The sequence below is a fragment of the Chiloscyllium plagiosum genome, chromosome 11 (assembly GCF_004010195.1).
Source record: "Chiloscyllium plagiosum isolate BGI_BamShark_2017 chromosome 11, ASM401019v2, whole genome shotgun sequence".
Classification (NCBI taxonomy): domain Eukaryota; kingdom Metazoa; phylum Chordata; class Chondrichthyes; order Orectolobiformes; family Hemiscylliidae; genus Chiloscyllium; species Chiloscyllium plagiosum.
In genome coordinates, this window is record NC_057720.1 from 47,355,869 (window position 1) to 47,376,165 (window position 20,297).

General features: G+C 39.4%; 1 protein-coding gene across 3 annotated transcripts in view; it reads right to left on the reverse strand.

Annotated features, from left to right (window-relative positions):
- The window catches only part of patj (PATJ crumbs cell polarity complex component), a 396,330-nt gene that overhangs the window by 55,461 nt on the left and 320,572 nt on the right, over positions 1 to 20,297 (reverse strand). For all 3 annotated transcript variants that reach the window (XM_043699258.1, XM_043699257.1, XM_043699256.1), the window contains 4 exons: positions 19,630 to 19,704; positions 18,720 to 18,849; positions 17,411 to 17,547; positions 10,615 to 10,698 (listed from right to left, as the gene is read on the reverse strand). In XM_043699258.1, coding sequence (XP_043555193.1) covers positions 10,615 to 10,698; positions 17,411 to 17,547; positions 18,720 to 18,849; positions 19,630 to 19,704 — 426 coding nt within the window. The remainder of the gene's footprint in view (positions 1 to 10,614; positions 10,699 to 17,410; positions 17,548 to 18,719; positions 18,850 to 19,629; positions 19,705 to 20,297) is intronic.

The following is a 20,297-nucleotide window of genomic DNA, read 5'->3' on the forward strand; positions in this document are numbered from 1 at the left end:
ACCTCTCCGCCCCCACCCCAGTCTGACCTATCACCCTCACCTTGACCTCTTTCCATCTATCACATTTCCAACGTCCCTACCCCAAGTCCCTCCTCCCTACCTTTTATCTTAGCCTGCTGGACAAACTTTTCTCATTCCTGAAGAAGGGCTTATGCCCGAAACGTCGATTCTCCTGTTCCCTGGATGCTACCTGACCTGCTGCGCTTTTCCAGCAACACATTTCCAGCTCTGATCTCCAGCATCTGCAGACCTCACTTTCTGCTCATGGGACAGGGTCAACAATATTAAGGTCGCAAACATGTGGCTCAAAGATTAGTGTGGGAGGAACAGGTTCACATTCATGGGATATTAGCACCAATACTGAGGAAGGAGGGAACTGTTCTAATGAGATGGGCCCACCTGAATCATTTCGGGACCAGATTCTTGATGAATTGCATAATTAAAGCTGTGGATAATGTTTTAAACTAAATAGTGTGGGGGTGGGTTCGATTGCATGGAAAATTGTAGAAAATGTTAAAGGAGGGGAGGTCTCAGCTGAGTTTATTGAAGTTCCCAGAACAAGTAATCGGACAGTAGCATAGAGGGTATGGAAAGGCTCACGAATCTAATTTCAGGCTTAAATGCACAGGGGGACAATCAATGTAGGACTGAGTGTGTTGAACTTAAATGCTCACAGTATATGAAACAAGATAAATGAGCTGTGACACAGATTGAAATTGGCGGGTCTGATTTTGTGGGCATCACAGAGATGCGGCTGCAAGGGGACCAGGGCTGGGAATTAAATATCCAAGTACACATGTCCTATCAAGAGGACAGACAGATGGGCAGAGGGGATGGGATTGCTTTCTTAGTAAGAAATGACATTAAATCTACAGCAAGAAGTACTATACAGTCAGAAGGCGAAGGTCAGAACCTGAATGGGTAGAGTTGGGGAACTACAAAGGAAAAACAAGCCTAATGGGAGTTATGTCCAGGTCTCTTAAGAGTAGTCAGGTAAAGAAAATAAATCAGCAGATAGAAAAGACTCATTAGAAATACAGTACTACAATAATCAAGGGTGACTTCAATATGCAGATGAACTGGGAAAAAGAGTTGATAGGGGATCTCAAGGAAGGCAATTTGTGCAGTGTCTATGAGACAGGTTTTCCAGCAAATTGTATTAGAGCCTAGTAGGGAACAGGTAATGAGGCAGTCTTGATTAGCGAGCTTAAGGTGAAGGAACCCGAGGCTGCAGTGACCATAATATGACAAAATTGACCCTGCAGTTTGAGAGGGAGAAGCTGGAATCAGATGTAACGGTATTACAATTAGTAAAGGTAACTACAAAGACATGAGGGAGGAGCTGGCCAGAATTGATTGCAAGGGAAATCTAGGAGGGGAGATGGTGGTGCAGCAACAGCAGTTGCTTCTGGGGGTAATTCAGGAGGTACAGCAGAAATTCATCCCAAAGAAGAAAAATCATATTAAGGAGAGGATGAGGAAACAATAGCTGACAAGGGAAGTCAGGAACTGCATAAATTCAAAAGAAAAAATTGATCATGTTATGAAGGTTAGTGGGAAGCCTGAGGATTGGGAAAGCTTTAAAAACCAGGATAGGACAACTGGAAAAGCAATATTAGACAATAGACAATAGGTAAAGAAGTAGGCCATTCTGCCCTTCGAGCCTGTACCACCATTCAATATGATCATGGCTGATCATCCTTAATCAGTATCCTGTTCCTGCCTTATCTCCATAACCCTTGATTCCACTATCCTTGAGAGCTCTACCCAACTCTTTCTTAAATGAACCCAGAGACTGCCTCGTGAACCTACGCTGCACTCGCTCAATAGCCAGAATGTCTTTCCTCAAATTTGGAGACCAGAACTACACACAGTACTCCAGGTGTGGTCTCACCAGGGCCCTGTACAGCTGCAGAAGAACCTCTTTGCTTTTATACTCAATCCCTCTTGTTATGAAGGCCAGCATGCTATTAGCCCTCTTCACTACCTGCTACATCTGCATGCTTACCTTCATTGACTGGTGTACAAGAACACCCAGATCTCTCTGTACTGCCCCTTTACCTAAACTGATTCCGTTTAGGTAGTAATCTGCTTTCCTGTTCTTGCCACCAAAGTGGATAACCATACATTTATCCACATTAAACTGCATCTGCCATGCATCTGACCACTCACCTAACTTAGCCAGGTCACCCTGTAACCTCCTAACATCCTCACCACATTTCACCCTGCCACCCAGCTTAGTATCATCAGCAAATTTGCTAATGTTATAAGTGGGGTAGAAGGTGAAATATGCGAATAAGTTAGCTAGTAATATTAAAAAAAACTGCAAAAATTTTGTCATATCTAAAAGGTAAGAGAGAGGCAAGACTGGACATTGGGTAGCTGGAAAATAAGTCTGAAGTAGTAGTTATGGGGAATAATGAAATGGCAGAGGAACTGAACAGGTACTTTGCATCAGTCTTCATGGTGGAAGACACCAGTCACATATCAAAACTTTAAGAGAGTCAGGGGACAGAAGTGAGTGTCGTGATCATCACTAAGGAGAAAGTGCTAGGGAAGCTAAAAGGTCTGAAGGTAGGTAAATCACCTGGACTGGATGGACTACACTCTAGAGTTCTGAAGGAGATAGCTGAAGAGATTGTGGAGGAATTGATGGTGATCTTTCAGGAATTACTGGAGTCAGGGAAGGTATCAGAGGACTGAAAAATGGCTCATGTAACACCCCTGTTTAAGAAGGAAGGCAGTACACAGGAAATTACAGGCCAGTTAGCCTGATCTCTGTCATTGGTAGAAGTTTAGAGCTCTTTGAAGAGGTTATGAGCAAGTTAGACAAACGAGAGACAGTGGACATGATCTATTTGGATTTCCAGAAAGTCTTTGACAAGGAACCACATAGAAGGCTGCTATATAAGATAAGAGCCCCTTGTGTTAGGGGCAAGGTACTGGCATGGATCGAGGATTGGCTGACTGCCAGAAGGCACAGAATGTGGATAAGGATTTTTCACAGGATGGCAACTGGTAACGAGTGAACTTCTGCAGGGTTCAGTGTTTGGACCACAACTATTCATGTTATTCATTAACAATCTGCATGAAGGAACTGAGGACATTATTGCAACGTTTGAAAATTACACAATGATAGGTGGAAGAACAGGTAGTGTTGAGGAAGTGTGGAGGCTGCAGAAGGACTTGTGTAGGTTAGGAGGGTGGGAAAAGAAGTGGCAGATGGAGTACAATATGGGAAAGTATCAGGTTATACACTTTGGTGGAAAGAACAGAGGCATAGACTATCTTCTTAATGAAAAAGTGGCTTCAGAAAACTGAAGCTCAAATGGACTGAGGAGTCCTGCTTCAGGATTCCATTATGGTTAACATACAGGTTAACAGTTGGCAGTTAGTAAGGCAAATGCAATGTTAGCACTCACTTTGAGGAGGCTAGAATACAATAGGAGGAATGTACTTCTGTTGGCTGTATAAGGGTCTAGTTAGACCACATTTGGAATACTGTAAGCAGTTTTGGGCCCATATCTAAGGAAGGATGTGCTGGTTTTGGAGGTTTACAAAAATGATCCTGGGAATGAAGGACTTGTCATATGAGGAGCAGGTCAGGACTCTGTACTCAATTGTACTTAGAAAGATGATGGAATGATCTCATTAAAACTCACAGAATACTGAGAGCCCTGGACAGGGTGGACATGAAGAAGATGTTTCCAATTGGAGGAAAGACTAGGACCCAAGGACAGAGCCCCAGAGTGAAGGGCTGACCTTTCAGCATTGAGATGAAGAGAATTTCTTCAACTGAAGGGTGGTTAATCTGTGGAACTCATTGCTGGAGAGGGCTGAGGAAGCCAAGATGTAAATAGTTTCTTAATTAGTATGAGGATCAAAGGTTGTGGGGAGAAGATATGAAAATCAGGTTGAAAAACGTATCAGCCATCAGAAGCATGGACCATCTTAACAGACACCTGAAATCCTTGGAGAGTTAGCACCAGCGCTGCCATCACAAAATCCTACAAATCCTGGCAAAATAGCCATTCCAAAGTGAGTGCCCTCTCCCAGGCTAATATTGAGGCACCGTTCACACACAACCAACTATAACGGATGAGCCATGTTGTCCACATGCCCAACACAAAACTCCCTGAATAAATGTTCTAACTGAGCTCCACAATGGTCAGTGATCACCAGGAGGGCAGAGGGGACACTACAAGGACACCTGGAAAGAGTAATACAGCATCCCATCAACACCTGGTAATCACTTGCCCTAGAACATATGAAGTGGAGAAGAAGCATTTGTAAAAGCACCAACCACTTTGAATGACACCTAGTGAAGGACATGGAGGCCAAGCATAAGCAGCAGAAGGGGTGCTCTGAATCCAGGATATCCCACCACCCACCTCAGCAAAAACCAGCTGCCCTGCCTGTGGCAGAGTCTGCAGCTCCAGGATTGGACTATTCAGCCATCGTAGAAACCACTACCCCTCCCTCCAAATCCTCAGGCTCCCATCCTGACTGGAAGCAAGTCATCTTTGACCACGCGGGACTGTCATAGAAGAGAAAACGACACACCAATATACCTGTAGAGGGACTCTAGAGGAGAAAAATGTTTTAACAGCACACGCTGTTCTGACTCTGAATGTTAATTACTGAATGTTAAATTAAGGGGTAGTAATGTTTGGAGGATTGCCTTTTAACAAAACCAAAATGGGCAAGTATTTTTATGGCCTTTGTACTGCTGTCATTGTGTAATGTACACAAGCAAGATGCATACTTTATTATTACATAGTTAGATTATACTAGGTTAGGACAAACTGAGGGTAAATAGGAGAATTGTACAGTATTTCACGCACTTTCTTTAAATCTCCTTGTATTGTGTGCTGTTCAATTCACTGATGTCTCTTTTCTATCTGCTAATATTGTATTGTGACTGATCGAAAGAGCTTTACTGGCTCTGGTTTGATAACTTTCTGATTTTTCATCTGTCCACTGAGAAAATGTCTCAGCTTTACAGCATGCTTCATTCTATGCGTGACTGACTTTAGAACTCCCGATAGGAGATCCTTAGTAAAAAAATCACTGCATTCAGTGCTTTCCGTAAAACCAATATATATCTATTTTTACTCAATAACTTAAAAGTGCAAGTATGAAGCTGGGTATTGTATACCGTCGTCAAAATAAGAACTGAACTTCAATCTTCCCAGCTGGCCAAATTTAAACCGAAGTGTTATAGGTCACTTGAGGGTTCATCTTTTAAACACAATTAAAAATACACTGCTTCATAGCTGTTCTTTTACACTTTACTCAGTAATAACATTAGTGTAAAAAATTGAATTTTCAGTTTTGAGACTTCTTTTAATACAATAGTTTAGTGGGTTTTATGGTAAATTGACCGGTGACCAAATATCCTTAAAACAGCTGCATACACCTCAACAGGATTCCAATAGATGGCACACTTGACCATCAAAATTTAGTAATGCCAGTTTCTGGGAAGCTAATACTTGTGATAGTTGTCAGACATGAAGAACATATTTTCTGCTTTCAAAATTGATGTTCTCATCAAAACAATATATGTAAATTTCTCCTAGGGAATCACAATACAGAATAGAATAATTATCCAGAAGATTAATCACTCAAAGCAAATCTGAAACCCTTTAATTTTGTAAATGAACTCTACCTGTACCAAAAAGGTTAAACAGCATGTGAAGCAAAATTCAACTGTGGCATATTTACTTTCTCAGATCCTAGCTCCTGGAACAATCTGCAGCATAATTTTCAATGTAACAACAGTAATAGATAGAGCCATATTGAACCAGCTTTTATTGAAGAAATAGCTACACAAGTAACTTATAGGCTAGTTTTATGTCAGATCCTACCCACATAACTTTCTGCAGTATTTGTTTTGCACAGGATTTACATTTGACAAATCACGATCTAGCTCACTAAATAGCTCTGCCACATAAAACAAATATTAGAGAACTTGAGTTTTATCGAGTTACATTATTTCTGAATGTTTGGAAATTCATGTCCAAATGTTTAGACACAGCAAATGGTGAAGTCATGATTCTTTTCGATTTCTATTCAATCCTCTTCCGATGGAGGACAACATCAAAAACAGAAATTTCTGGCAAAACTCAGCAGGTCTGCTGGCATCTGTGGGAAGAAATCAGTTAACATTTCAAATCCACTGATTCTTCATCAGAACTTGATCAATACTTGACAAACTTGAAATGTTAACTCTGTTTTCTCCCCACCAACCTACAGAGTTTTGCAAACAATTTCTGTTTTTGTTTTAGATCTCCAGCATCCGTAGTTCTTTATTTTATTTTATATTACCACATCTGTCTCCCAGCTATAGCTGGATACATTTTCTGTCCTCAGTCTCTACTTGTAGAGGTGCAGATGATTCCACTGGAATTCTGCACCCTCTCAATTGTCCAACATTTTGCTCCCTAACCTTTCTGGATTTCTAAGTTTCACTCGGTTTCTTACTGCGCTTAATTTTGCTAGACCCTTTCCTGAGTAGTAACTCTACTTTATGCTGTTGTCACTCTTTTGTCTCAAATTATTCTCTCCGTTTCCCTCTTCTCCCCACTCATAACCTCTAACCATGCTGTCACATTTCCATTCACCCAGACCTCTGTTAATCCTGCATTCCACCACCATTCCCCAGCATAGCCTTAAACTTTGAACTTCCTTTGCTATTCTCCCTCATTCCTCACTTTCCTTTTTCTCATTTTACATTCAGATTCTAGTTTCTCTAGCCTCTAACATTATCGGCCTTCCTTGGCCTTGGTTCAATTAACTGCTACCCCTTACTCCACAGTACCTTGCTCCATGAGGTTTAACATGTGATACCTTATTGTTTCTTGTATGTCAGAGTTGCAAGTAAATACCCATTGTCAGAGTCAGAAAAAAACTATGAGGAAATGGTTTTCTCTTATAACTTTTATATACTATTTTAAAGAGAATAACAAAGACAGTTAACTTGTAAGTGTGGCAAGGAAACATTAGAAAGATTGTCAGTCACAGTTCTAGTGCCACACGTTGACATTTCACCTCCTAACTCACGCAATTTCTACACAGTATACTTATATGTGATTGACAGAAAATCCAAAAATATAGACATGCCAAGTAACAAATTAATAATAAGTCAAAGGAAGTAAAGGCAAGGTTCAGAGGAGGAAACAATCAAGAATTGTTGGAAGTACGTGTAAGAATTGACGTTGATATTTTTTCTCAAAATTGGAGAAAGTGTCATTGATTACTTGAGAAAATCAAAAGAAACAGGGTGCTGAAAATATTTATTTGATTAGTACTAGGGATCAGGAACTTTAATAATGGAGAGAGGCTGGAGACATTGGAATTGTTTTCTTCAGGGTGGAGAAGATTGAGGTGAAATTTAATCGAAGCAGCCAAAAGGACTAAACAGGGAGAATTGTTTCCACTAGCAGGGTGGTCAATAAATGGAGGATTTAAGACAATTGGCAAAATTGGCAGTTAGGAGAAGAGGATTTTCTTTTCATGCAACACGTTATTATGACCATGAATGTATTGACTGAAAAGGTGGAAGGAGTTCAATGGTAATGTTGAAGAGGGATCTGGATAAATAATTGATGGGATTAAATGTGCAAGGCTACGTGGAAACAGTAGATCAGTGGGAATAAATGTAAATCTATTCCTAAGAGATGAAACGTGCCATTGGTTGCACTATATTTGCCTGGTTTCATTCTTATCTTTCTAATTCTAGTCACAGTTACTTGAAATGATTTCTCCTCTGGTTCCTACACTGCTACCTGTAGTGTCCCCTTGAAGATTTCATTTTGGCCTCTTCTATTTTCTATTTGCATGCTGCCCCTCAGCAACAACATCCTTAAGCATGACTTTCACCTGTATGCTGATGATAACTAGTACAATTACAGTGTTATTGCATTTGATTGCTCCATCACGTCTAGCTTGTCAGACTGCTTCCAGTACTGAATAGAATGAACAGAAATATTGGGAAGACTGAAGGCACGGTCTTTGGTTCTTATAACAAATTCCAAAACAAGACAGTTAATGAAGGAGAGAAATTTGAGGAAAAAGTAATTAATTAATTTTAGGCCAACCTATTAGAAAAGCTAATTTTGTAACCAATATTAAACTCCTTGTTATAAATGGAACATTTAACATGCAAATAAAATCCTGCACTTTTTTTTAAAGAAAGAACAATTAAATAGAAGTCAAACCCCTTCAGGTGCCAAGCAATTGCATGGACAGGCACAGATACCGCTTTTGATATTCCTATTTTTCTATGACTGATGCCAGAGAATGACTTGTCTAACTGGCTCCATTGTGGGCACTTCAGTGTTTACAGATGATTGAACAGAACAGATGGATGGATTCTGACATTTCCGTTTAAAAAAAGGACAAGTTTCAGATAATAATGAGCTGCTTGTTAAACCTATTCACAACCTGATTAACTTTTCTTAAAATAACTGATTTAGCAGGAACTGGGCAGATTTACAAACACACATCACAATGCTGGCATGTCAAGTGATGCTAACAGTTTGAACAAGAACACAGAGTTCAGTAACAAAGGCCCATTTTATATTCTCTAACCATCATTCATATTCCATTCGAAATATGAAAAACCTGTTGAGTCTGACAGCCCCTTCTCTTCATGCATTATTTTCTTTCCAACACCTTTCACCGTAATATGTGGATTGTTTTTTCAAAAGCTGTAACTGGAGTATTGTTTTGTTTAATAACAAAGAACAGCTCATATAAACACATACTTAGTGCGAGATAGTTCATATGGAACACAGACACATCGACCTTTTGGGTCAAATGGTCTGTTTGTCTTCAAGGTATGCAAGGTGGAAGAATTGTTTTCAGTGAAAATCATTGGCAGCAAAACCTCAGAAATTTAACCCTGGTGTTTGTTAGGACAATTACCCTGTGTACCAACAGGCAAGTTAGTAGTTTCTTGTGGCCCCAAGAATACTCCAACAATATATACAAACTCTGATATTCCAACTGTTTTCCTTCTTAACACAGCAGCATCAGTTATGCAGCTGTAACCCAACTGACTGTACTTGCAATCAAGTATTTTTAATTAATCTACTATAATCATGATTCCTAACATTAGTAAAAGTTGGATTTTTATATTGATTCCAACTGTGCAGTCATAATATCATCACCCAACCCCATATTCTCTACAAGAGCACTACTCAGTCATTTATTATTCTAATAAAATAATTTATCAGGACCTTTCAAGGAAAACATAATCAGTCTTTTACTGTACCAGAAGTTTAAATGTCTTTGATGCCTTCTAAACAAGGGAACAGTCATTTTACTTAAGATGAAAGGAAACTCTACAGTTAAATCACCTTGAACACCTTGTCTACAAAGCCAAAAGGGAGTTCAGTGGATGGATATGTTCTGGAAAGATTTTTAAAAATGATGATTCAAAGTATTTAATTCTAAACTGATTGTTGCTCTGACATGTGTGGAAGAAAATTGTGAACAAATTGGGATCTATAAAGAGTTCAGCTATCCCAGATTACAGACATATACTATCCTCAATAGGGTTACAAATTGACATTTAATAACCACAAGATTGACTATAATTATTGCTGCACAATCTATAAAGTAATTTCTTTAAACATAAAATATATTAAGTGTTGCAAAATTGTCTTTCAAATTTAAGAACAATGTTCAGGACTGGGTCAGTGTAACTTGCTCTAGAGTTTGAAAAATAGCACACACTAACCATTCTTGGCAACGTCAAAAACTCGTTATTATCCCAATTCAAACCAAAATATGATGTATGTTGATGAGTAGCTTACATCAAATTTCTTAAACAGTTGTTGACTATTAGGACACAATTTCAGCAGCTAAATGCAAACATAAAATTACACCCATTATGATATATTTTTCTAATCGACTTGTTCAAAGACTTATTAAACACTGTTGGACACAGCCTTGTGGTCCAGAAGTAGGGAGATTACCACCATCTTCCTATGTGAATATTTTGATTATTACATATCAACAATTCAAAGATGTGCAGGTCAAGTGAATTGGCCATGCTAAATTGCCCATACTGTTACGTGCATTAGTCAGGTGTAAATATAGGGTAGGGGAATGGGTTAGTCTTTGAAGGGTCTTGTTGGGCCAAATGGCCTGTTTCCATACAGTAGGGAATCTAATATTAAAAAAATTGTGCAACAAAACTGATACTGACTTGATTGATTTGAAAGTTTTTCTTTGAGGAGATCCAATTGATGTCAAAATGTTTTTGACAATTGAGCAAGCTCATAAGACAATTTATTCAATGTAATAATTTAGTTCAAGTATTGCAGTAAAAACTAATTATTTGGAAGATTTTCACCCAAAGCATAAAAGATTTTTGAAATTAGGAAGTGGGGAAAGTTCAATGAATTAATCAGTGTGAAAAGATGCGTGAAGTAAATGGATGTGCTCTTGCTGACAAAACGGGATTGAGTGAAATAGTGAAGTAAGATCCAGCTACAAGAAATGAATTAGCACTTTTGAAGTAATTGCCAATGACTGCAATGCTTTGTCATTATCCATTGCATGTCCAAAATCTGCAATGATATACAGTGCTCCTGCTACATTTACCTCCAAGACTTGGTCCCCAGCCCAAAGCCTGTTGTCTTTAGCAGCTGCACCCTCTTCATATACTTCATGAATAACTATTGCATCCTGAAATAAAACCATAATTATCAATTAGCATGACCAACATTTGTACACATCTGAAAGCTGCTTTCCTAATCAGTTTCAATAAATCCCAGTGGTATTCATTAAATATTCAACTGTTCCTTGAAGAAATAAATAGGAAGAAGCAGCAATGAAAGTGCAAAGTCTAAAACTCTTCTGCAGATTGATACTAGAACTAGCAGTTTTTATAAGTGCACTGGTTCAGAACCTGATATCCATTGCTCGAGGCACAAGAATAATGACTGGTTTTTTTTCAAATCCTGTTTATGCATCTGTACAGAACCTTCCTCAATAAAACTTGTCTCTCACCTACTGTTAATGCACTCACAACAGCCCAAACAGCATTGTGATTTTAGGTGGTAGCAACTTGAAAGCCCTTCAGTCCTCTTATCAAAGCAAAATACTTTAGATGCTGGAATGCTTCAGATGAATAGCTATCTGAGACATGAACTGTGTTTCCCTCTCCACAGATGCTGGTTAATTTGCTGGGGACTAACAGCAGTTTCAGTTTTCCCTTCATCAATTTTTCGATTTCAGTCACATTTGTTGCTTTTTGACATCACAATTTGGAAATGTAGGATACCCAAGGTAGAAGCTGCCAAGCCATTCTTCAGGATATTTGGGGTCAGTTTCTATGGTGAGTTGTACTCTGTCCTAAGACATCAGCAGTTTACCATGGGACAGGTGGCATATTATATTGGTTTGCCATATTTATGTCAGCAGTTCTTAGAACTTAAAAAAAAAGCTGAAACTGATGCAATTCAGTAGAGCAAAACTCATGTTCCTTCGAAAGGTCTGGGAGCATTTTCTCTCGCACTGGTTAACACTCCCAAAAATCAGTGGAAATAAAGAGTCGCCACCTCATGGGAAGGAGACATATTGCCCTCAGGATGACAGCGCATCTGCTGTTTCACCAAGCCCACAAGCAATGCTGGCCATGGTGCCAGAAAGCCAGATGGAGACAGACCCCCTGGCAGCAACTGACTTCCTACTTTATCACTGTCCAAGGCCCCATACATTGCTTGCAAGCACATACATCTGTGTTTAGACAATGTTTACTTTGAAATTTGAAAGTGGGAATTCAAGTAACAGATCAGCAATTGGAGTGTACTGACAAACTATACTATCGAGGGACATTTCCTGTCCTGCAAGACCCAGGTGATGCAATAGAATACAATACTAGCTTCGTCTTTACAGATCATATATTGGCTGCTATCATTAGAATTCAGAATTTCTACCTTTACGTAATGTCAGTATTAAACTAAACATTTTTCAAGCTACTGCTCTGCAACTTCCCACAGTTGCCTGTAACTAAGAGACTTTGCAAACTACACATCAATAACCTGATCATTTCCAGAATTACAACAATGTGACATGCCACTTTTACAAATTATCCTCCAGTTTCTTCTCCTTTATGCCCCTTCCTCTCCTTAATGCATTAACTGGTGTTTCATATGATAGGTGCCAGTGACCCACCAGTACTTTTCCCAATTGATCCTTGTCTGTGTGTCAGTGGCAAGGAAGTGTCACTGAGAATCTTATCCAATTTCTCACAAACCCATTTGGTATTGATTGATAACAATGATCTTTAATGAGCAAGATCCAGCAACACTGAAGGCACATCAATACAATTCCAAGGAGGATGGTGTGTGGCTTGGAGAAGAAAATGCAGCTGGTGGTGCCCCCCCATTCATTTGCTGTTATTGTCTTTCCACATGGCAAAGGTCATGGGTTTGGAAGATGTTGTCAAAGCAGCCCTGATGTGCTGATGCATCGTATCTTGTAAATGGTTCACACTGATACACTGTGTGCTGATGGAAAAGGGAGTTTGAGAGTCTTGATGGAATCAAAAAAAGCAATTAAGTGGGTTGCTTTGTCCTGTATGGTGTCAAGCTTTTTGAGTTGTAGGACTGTAGTCATCCATGCAAGTGACGAGTATTCCATTACATTTCTGACTCGTGCATTGTTGATAGTGGACACAAATTTAGGGCAGCATGGTGGCACAGTGGTTAGCACTGCTGCCTCACAGCACCAGGAACCTGGGCCCAATTTCAGCCTTGCGTGTCTTTCTGTGTGGAGTTTGCACATTCTCCCCATGTTTGTGTGGGTTTCCTTCCACAGTCCAAAGATGTGCAGGTTAGGTGGATTAGTCAAGGGAAATGCAGGGTTATAGGGATAGGATAGAGTGGTGGGTCTGGGTGGGATGCTCTTCGGAGGGTCAGTATGAACTCAATGGGTTGAATGGCCTGCTTCCATACTGTAGGATTTCTATGATACTATGAAATTGGGGAGTTGGGACATGCTGCAGAAATCCCTTCTCTGATCTGCTCTTTTAACTACAGTATTTATGTGGCTAGATTAGAGTGGTGCTGGAAAAGCACAGCAGTTCAGGCAGCATCCGAGGAACAGTAAAATCGACGTTTCGGGCAAAAGCCCTTCTGCAGTCCTTGTTTTTACCTATTTATGTGGCTAGTCCAGTTCAGATTCTTGACACTGATAATTGCCTAGACGATGACAGAGGGGGATTCAGTGATGGTAATGCCATTGAATGCCAAGGGGAGATGATTAAATTCCTGCTTGTTGGAGATGATCATTGCTTGGCACTTGTAAAGCACAAATGTTATTTGCCTTGTTGTCTTACTGTATATAGATACTGACTATTTTGGTGTCTGATGAGTTAAAAATGGTGATGGAGGTAATGTCATTGATGAAGCAGCTGAAGGTGGTTGGGCCTCAGGAATGAAATGATTGACCTCCAACAACCACTACCATCTTCCTCTGTGCAAGATATGACACCGTCTAACAGCAGTTTTGCTTGGCTCCCATTAATTCTAGTTTTGCTCCTTGGTGCTATACTTATTCAAATACTGCTTTGAGATCAAGGGCAGTAACATTCAACAGCACCTTTGGAATTCAGCTTTTAGTTCATGCTTGGATCAAGGTTACGGACTACGGGTGCATGGCAGATTCCAAGTTGAATATCAGTGAGCAGTTAGTTACTTGACAGCACTGTCAATAACATATCCTCACTCTGATGATGATCGAGAATAGAATGAGAGGGTGATAAATGACTGAGCTGGATTTGTCCTGTTTTCGTGCATAGGACATACAGTCATAGAGTCACACTGTACAGGAACAGACCCTTCAGTTCAACCCATCCATGCTGATTAGGTATCCTAAACTGATCTAGTCCCTTGGGCAATTTTCCACAGTTAATGTTCTGAAATAGGTTGGCTTGGAGTGCAGTTAGTTCTGGAGCTCATGTCTTCAATACAATTGCTGGAATATTGTTGGGACCCAGAGTCCTTGCAGTCTAGCGCCTTTACACTGGCACCTGTAATGCTCAGGATCTCAGGAGGAGACCAAAATGGATCATTAACTCAGCACTGTGGTGGCTGAAATTGCTTGCAAATGCTTCAGCCTTGCTTTTTGCCCTGTTGTTCTAGGCTGCCTTATCACTAAGGATGGGCATATTTATACTGCCAAATCTTTTTGTTCATTGTTTTATCATTTATCACCATTTGTGATTGAAAGTGGCAGAATTGCAGAGCTTAGGTCTGATCCATTGGTTGAGGAATCGTTTTGCTTTATCTATGGATGTTGCTCTTGCTTTTAGGCATGGAAGTGCTCCTGTGTTGTAGCTTCACCACCTGGACATCTTATTCTTAAGCATGCCTAATGTTGTTTCAGGCATGCCCCACTACCCTAAAAGAAAACCAAAAACCACAGATTCTGGAAATCTGAAACAAAAACAGAAATTGCTGGACAGCAACAGTAGAGAAAAAGCAGAATCAACGTCTTCTTCAGTTCTTGCAATGAAGACTAAATGTTTCAAGAACATTCCAAGTAATTTTTGCATCTGCATGTTACCATTCAGTTATTTATTGACCCTTTGTAATATCTACATCTCCAACCTCTTAGTGTTTAAGAAATACTCTTGACGTTGGATCCTCCTATCAAAATCTCACATTTTCCATATTATACTCTATCTATCGTGTTCTCACCCATTCACTAAGCCTTTCCAAATCCTCCTGAAAGCACTTTACATCTTTACCACAACAGTTCACACTTAGCTTTGAGTCATCTGCAAATTTGGAACGTTTGGTTCCTGTATGCAAGTCATTGAAAAATAAATGTACAGCTGAAGCCAAAGTGCTGATTCTTTTGGTATCCCACTAGTTACAGCCTGCCAATATGAAATAACCTACTTATTCCCACTCTCTGTTTTCTGTCTGTTAATGAATTGTTAATGTGTGCCAGATATTACCTCTTATCCCATGTGCTTTAATAATTCTAATCAATCTCCTATAGTGGACTCTATTAAAAGCCTTTTGAAAATCTAAATATAGTTCATTGATCACCTCCCCATTGTCTTATGTTCTAAGTGTCATCTTTAAAACCCTCCAACAAATTAATCAAATATGTTTTTCCATTTGCAAATCTATGCTGACAACAGCTAATGTGCTCCCAAATTCCCCAAGACACCCAAGAAAATTCACTTTGGGGCAACCAATTTGTGTAACGTTGCCCCTGAAAGTTGAATGGGGGGGGTGGGGGGGTCATCAATTGCTCCTCCAATCACAGTCTGGTTCCCTCCCACACTTGCTGCTAATTTGCTCATGAGTGATGAGATCCAGTGGATAAGGTAAGTAAGCGTTGGCTCTGAGAGAATACCAGGGAAGAGACTGCATTTATTTGTAAATAATTCATTATTACCTCAGTGACTTTAAGTTTTTGTTGCTTTGTTAGCTGATTGTGTCTTTATTGACATGTTTGAAATTGTTCTTACTTCTTCGCCTTCTCTCCCCACTTCCATATACACCTACTATCTATTTCTTCTCCCTTGGAGACTCTCTAATCCTCTTTCTCTGTTCCTTGTTTCCTATCAGTCTTCTCACCTTACCTTGCAGTCTCCCTGTTTCCACCCTTTCCAGTATTTTACTAACTGTTGATTAGATTCTGTAAGCTTTGTCAAAACAGTCACAATGATTCCTGGTAGAGACATCAAGAACTACCTTGCAAGTGCTTTTTGTAATGCATTTTAAGTTTGACTAGGTAGATCCTTATGGGCAGACTATTGCTCCTGGTGACTGGAAGTTTGTGTTGAGGTGCAGACTGAGAAGGGCCATCCTGGTCAGATCTTTGAGGCCTTCAAAGTTGATTTTATTCTGTCACTGTTTCTGTTATCTCTGCTGTTTGAGGGCTAGGTGGATAGTGACAGTAGTTTGGATACAATGGAGATTATTACTATGATACTCAGTACCAGTCCTTGCTTGCAAAATGCAGCTGTCCCTCCCTGTGCTCCCTTTCTTTTACAATATCATAATCCAGTAGGTGCCAATGTTTGGATTGTGAATGCTGCCTCATATTCTTAATGTTAGAAGAGGGTGTTGTTGTGGTGGTACAGCTGCAGACCACACCCTGTAGATGGACTCCGGACTGCTATCACTATTTAATTAAAGCTTTTATAAAGTGGCTGATGGGGGATCTTCTTGAAATGGCACCTCCCAGTTAACTGCACTGCAGCCTGGGTGTTTCTCTGAAGCTAGAAAACCTTTGAATGGCCCTTCAACTTTGAAAGCTCATCGGCTGTCCCGATGCCATGTCGAATAAGACTCATCACATGAGGATCTTAGCTTGCATCAGCTTCCCTGGAGGTGGTTGCTGTGCCACAAACAAATTCAGCTCCTGTTTGCCACATCTATGGCAAAAACACAATCCAATAACTCTATGAATCTGCACATATTCAATTCACTGGCAGTTGCATTTGGAATTATGATGAGCTAAGTAAGAAATGAATCAACAATGAAAAAAGTAGAGCAAAGGAATAAATGATGATCTGTTAAATACTAATGAAAGCATTGAGATTCTGACTGACTAGTTAGACAAAAACTGTCAATGAAAGACAGGAGAAGGGAACAAATTAATTCACTTAAGTTATTTCAAAAAGTACCATTCAACATTTTGTTCTTCAAATAAAGAAGTTTTCAGTGCTCACAATAGGGTTTTGAACAATACATTATATAATTTGTATTAAACTCACTCTCTAGATTATCTTTTCTTATATTTCAATATCTTAAGAGAGGGATAGCAATACAGTGAAACATGTAAATTACAGTCGCAGAAGGGTCTGGTATGAGCAGTAGGTTTTGTTTGCAGATGACATTTCAAAAGGACATTGCATGATCGGACAGCAGCTGCAGGATGAATTCAAACAGCTCGATACCAGTAGGAATAGCAATTGTTGGTAGAGTTAAGCTCCTAAACCAACAGGGATGCTGGTTACTGGGAGGATTCAAACTCTGATTCTGGCAAAAATAGCAGGAACTGGGATAATTCAAACTCTGATAACAGAATGAACGGGGCTGTTGGGAGAATTCCAGCTCTGATATTCAGGTTGCAAGGAGATTCAAGCCATTATGATGATACTAGACAAGCCAGATTCCAGCATCTTGTTTACTTCTGGGCAAGAAAATGACTGAATTAACCTAATTCCGGCTTTTATATTGATTCTTATAAGATCCTTGATCCTGAATTCAGGGTAATATTCTCCACACCTTTATAACTGTTGTTCTCTGGAATGAAGCTCAATGTTAAGTGAGGAAAACTATATTAGGATCAGTATGTTCAATTCACCATCATTAATTATACGCGCTTTGCTTTCACCTTTCCTAATATCTCAAAAGAGGTTACTTACCAACAAAGTGTCTCTTCCACCCACAATGCTGAGACCAAGTCCAGAACGTCCTTTTGAAATTTCCAGGGTAGTTTCCTGTCCTGGGACTATTGGACATGTTGCTGGATCTGGTACCACTCCAGATGTTGATATGTTATCTTTATAACATGACAATTTCATGTGATTAAACCAGTAGATAGCTCAGAAAGTTAGAATCAGGCACAGAATTAAATAAGCATAGCCTACGCTCCACAAACAGTGGGCTGAGAGTTGGTCATAGAAATGAACATGTAATCAGCAACTTGAATTCTACGTGACTACTTTAGTAATAAGTCTTTAAAGAAAAGCTATATTGCTTAATACTAAGGCAATCACAAAGGGAACAATTCTAAAATGAATGATTACTCATCCATAGCTCAAATTTAAATTTTTGATTTAAGATTATAAGATATTGATAGATAATGAAGGTCATTGTAATATATCATTGTAATATAACATCCACTGTGGCATCCAAATGTTACCTTTCTTTTGTTTCTTTGTTGATATACTTTCTGGAAAGTTACTTCACACATTAATCACTGTGTGTGTGGAGAAAAGTTCCTAACATTGATCCTTTTTATTACTTTGACTATGTGCTCCTATTCTATGCCTCGAGTTTAATTTAAGGTAATAATTGGGGCTAATATTTTCCATACCTTTAACCATTTTAAATATCTTATAAGGTACTGACTCTGGGCAGAGGACTTCGCTGTTCATCTCTGAAAGCAGCAAAGCAGCAGCACTACTGGTCGAGCTGGCTAAATCTGAAATTTCATTGTTGCTCAACTAAATCTGTGGCAAATGGTGAGGGATCCAACAAAAAGGAAAAACCTACTTGAACGCGACCTCATTAATCTACTTGTTGCAGATATGGCTTCCAATGACATTTACGTAGGGGTGACCACCACATTTATAGTATTCGAGATACAATTTATTCAGCACCATATAGTTCAATCATTTAATTTCAGATTCATAGATTATTAAATTATTAGGCAAAACTATAGCATATTAACTTTTTTGGCAATTGCTCAAAAGTGGTTGAACATATTTAGCATGAATCTACCAAGATTTTCAAAATTGATTTCAGCACTATTCATGGAATACTTGTATAATTCTTTTTCCTTTCATTAGATCTTATTACAAACACTTTCTGTCAGAGAGATGAGATTCTGCCATGTATTGTGCTGTAAATTGTCACATAGCTAAAGATTAGCCTTCCATTTAGAATTGAAATGGTAATTCGAGATGATATTTTATGCAATATAACAAGCAATGCTTAAGAGGTACTTACTGTGATCCAAGACCTCTGCGTCTGTGTTAAGATATGAAGGTGGTGGTACCAGAGATGGCTGTGGGGACTGATCCTGACAACTGACCGTTAACTTCACTGTTCCTTTTACATTTTTGAGAAGGTTGATGGCCTATAACCAGATCAAAACATTCTGATTAAAATGTGTCATATCTGGTTTCAATTAACTTAAAATGCAAAAGGATGGGATATCAGATCAGTCACCTTTGTTAATTTGAAATATCAACTGTCTGACATCACTTACCACCTCCAGCTGGATCATGACTCCAGAATCTAACATCAGGCCATCACTGTAACTGACCTAATCTGCTCAGGAGATCATCTTTGGTGCAACCTAACTGCGCAGCCCAATTCCGTAGACCCAGCATGAACTTTATGCCCAAGATGCAATATAAAAAGACTTTCTTGTCCACCCAGAGTGATGACAGTGAGTCTCCCTCTCCTCATCCTCCAGGTTGCCAGACTCATCATTTAACAAATCATCTTCTGTCATCTCTACCAATCCTAATCATGTTTTCCACTCCACTCAGCATTACCTGTGGTTTAGATGGTAGCACACTTGATTGTGAGTTGAGGTCCAATTCCAAGACTTAAAGTGTAAAATTTAAGGCTGGCACTCCAGTGCAGATACCTTAAGTGGAGATGGACATAAAAGAGCCATAACACGATTTCAAAGAAGAGTAGGGAAGTTAACCTCTCTCCTTTGAACATTCCTAAGGGCTGTTTTCTAAACAGCAGGCTGGTCCACTCTTTAAGAAACCATGAGAATGAATCATGTGGAGGAAAGTAGAAATCAGACAACTTTTGCATGAATTATATTGCCTGGGGATGCTAATCAATTAAAATATAAGAATCAGTAAACAAGCGAACTTCAAATTAATCATGTGATTACCTTTTCTGCAGGTTGTGACACTACATTTTCATCATCCACAGCCAGAATTCTATCGCCGACTTTTATTCTTCCATCCTAACAAGATAAATTGCAAAGAAGTTATTAACTAAACTTTTTAACATAATCATGTGCTCCAGATTTTCCAGTTGGAATACAGTGACATTATCAGTGTTTAATACTATAAAGGTGTAAACTGGGTATCAAAAATAGATAAATTTAGAAATCAAAAATTGTTGTCTGATTTCCACTTTCCTCCACATGCTTCATTCTCATCGTTTTTTACTGAGAAACTTGGCAGTGAAATAGATAACGGAAGTGAAGTTGCAGTACTTAGAGTCATAGAGATGTACAGCATGGAGACAGACCCTTCAGTCCAACCTGTCCATGCCGACCAGCTATCCCAACCCAATCTAGTCCCACCTGCCAGCACCCAGCCCATATCCCTCCAAATCCTTCCTATTCATATACACATCCAAATGCCTCTTAAATGTTGCAATTGTACCAGCCTCCACCACATCCTCTGGCAGCTCATTCCATACACATACCACTCTCTGTGCGAAAAGGTTGCCCCGTAGGTCTCTTTTATATCTTTCCCCTCTCACCCTAAACCTATGCCCTCTAGTTCTGGACTCTCCGAACCCAGGGAAAAGACTTTGCCTATTTACCCT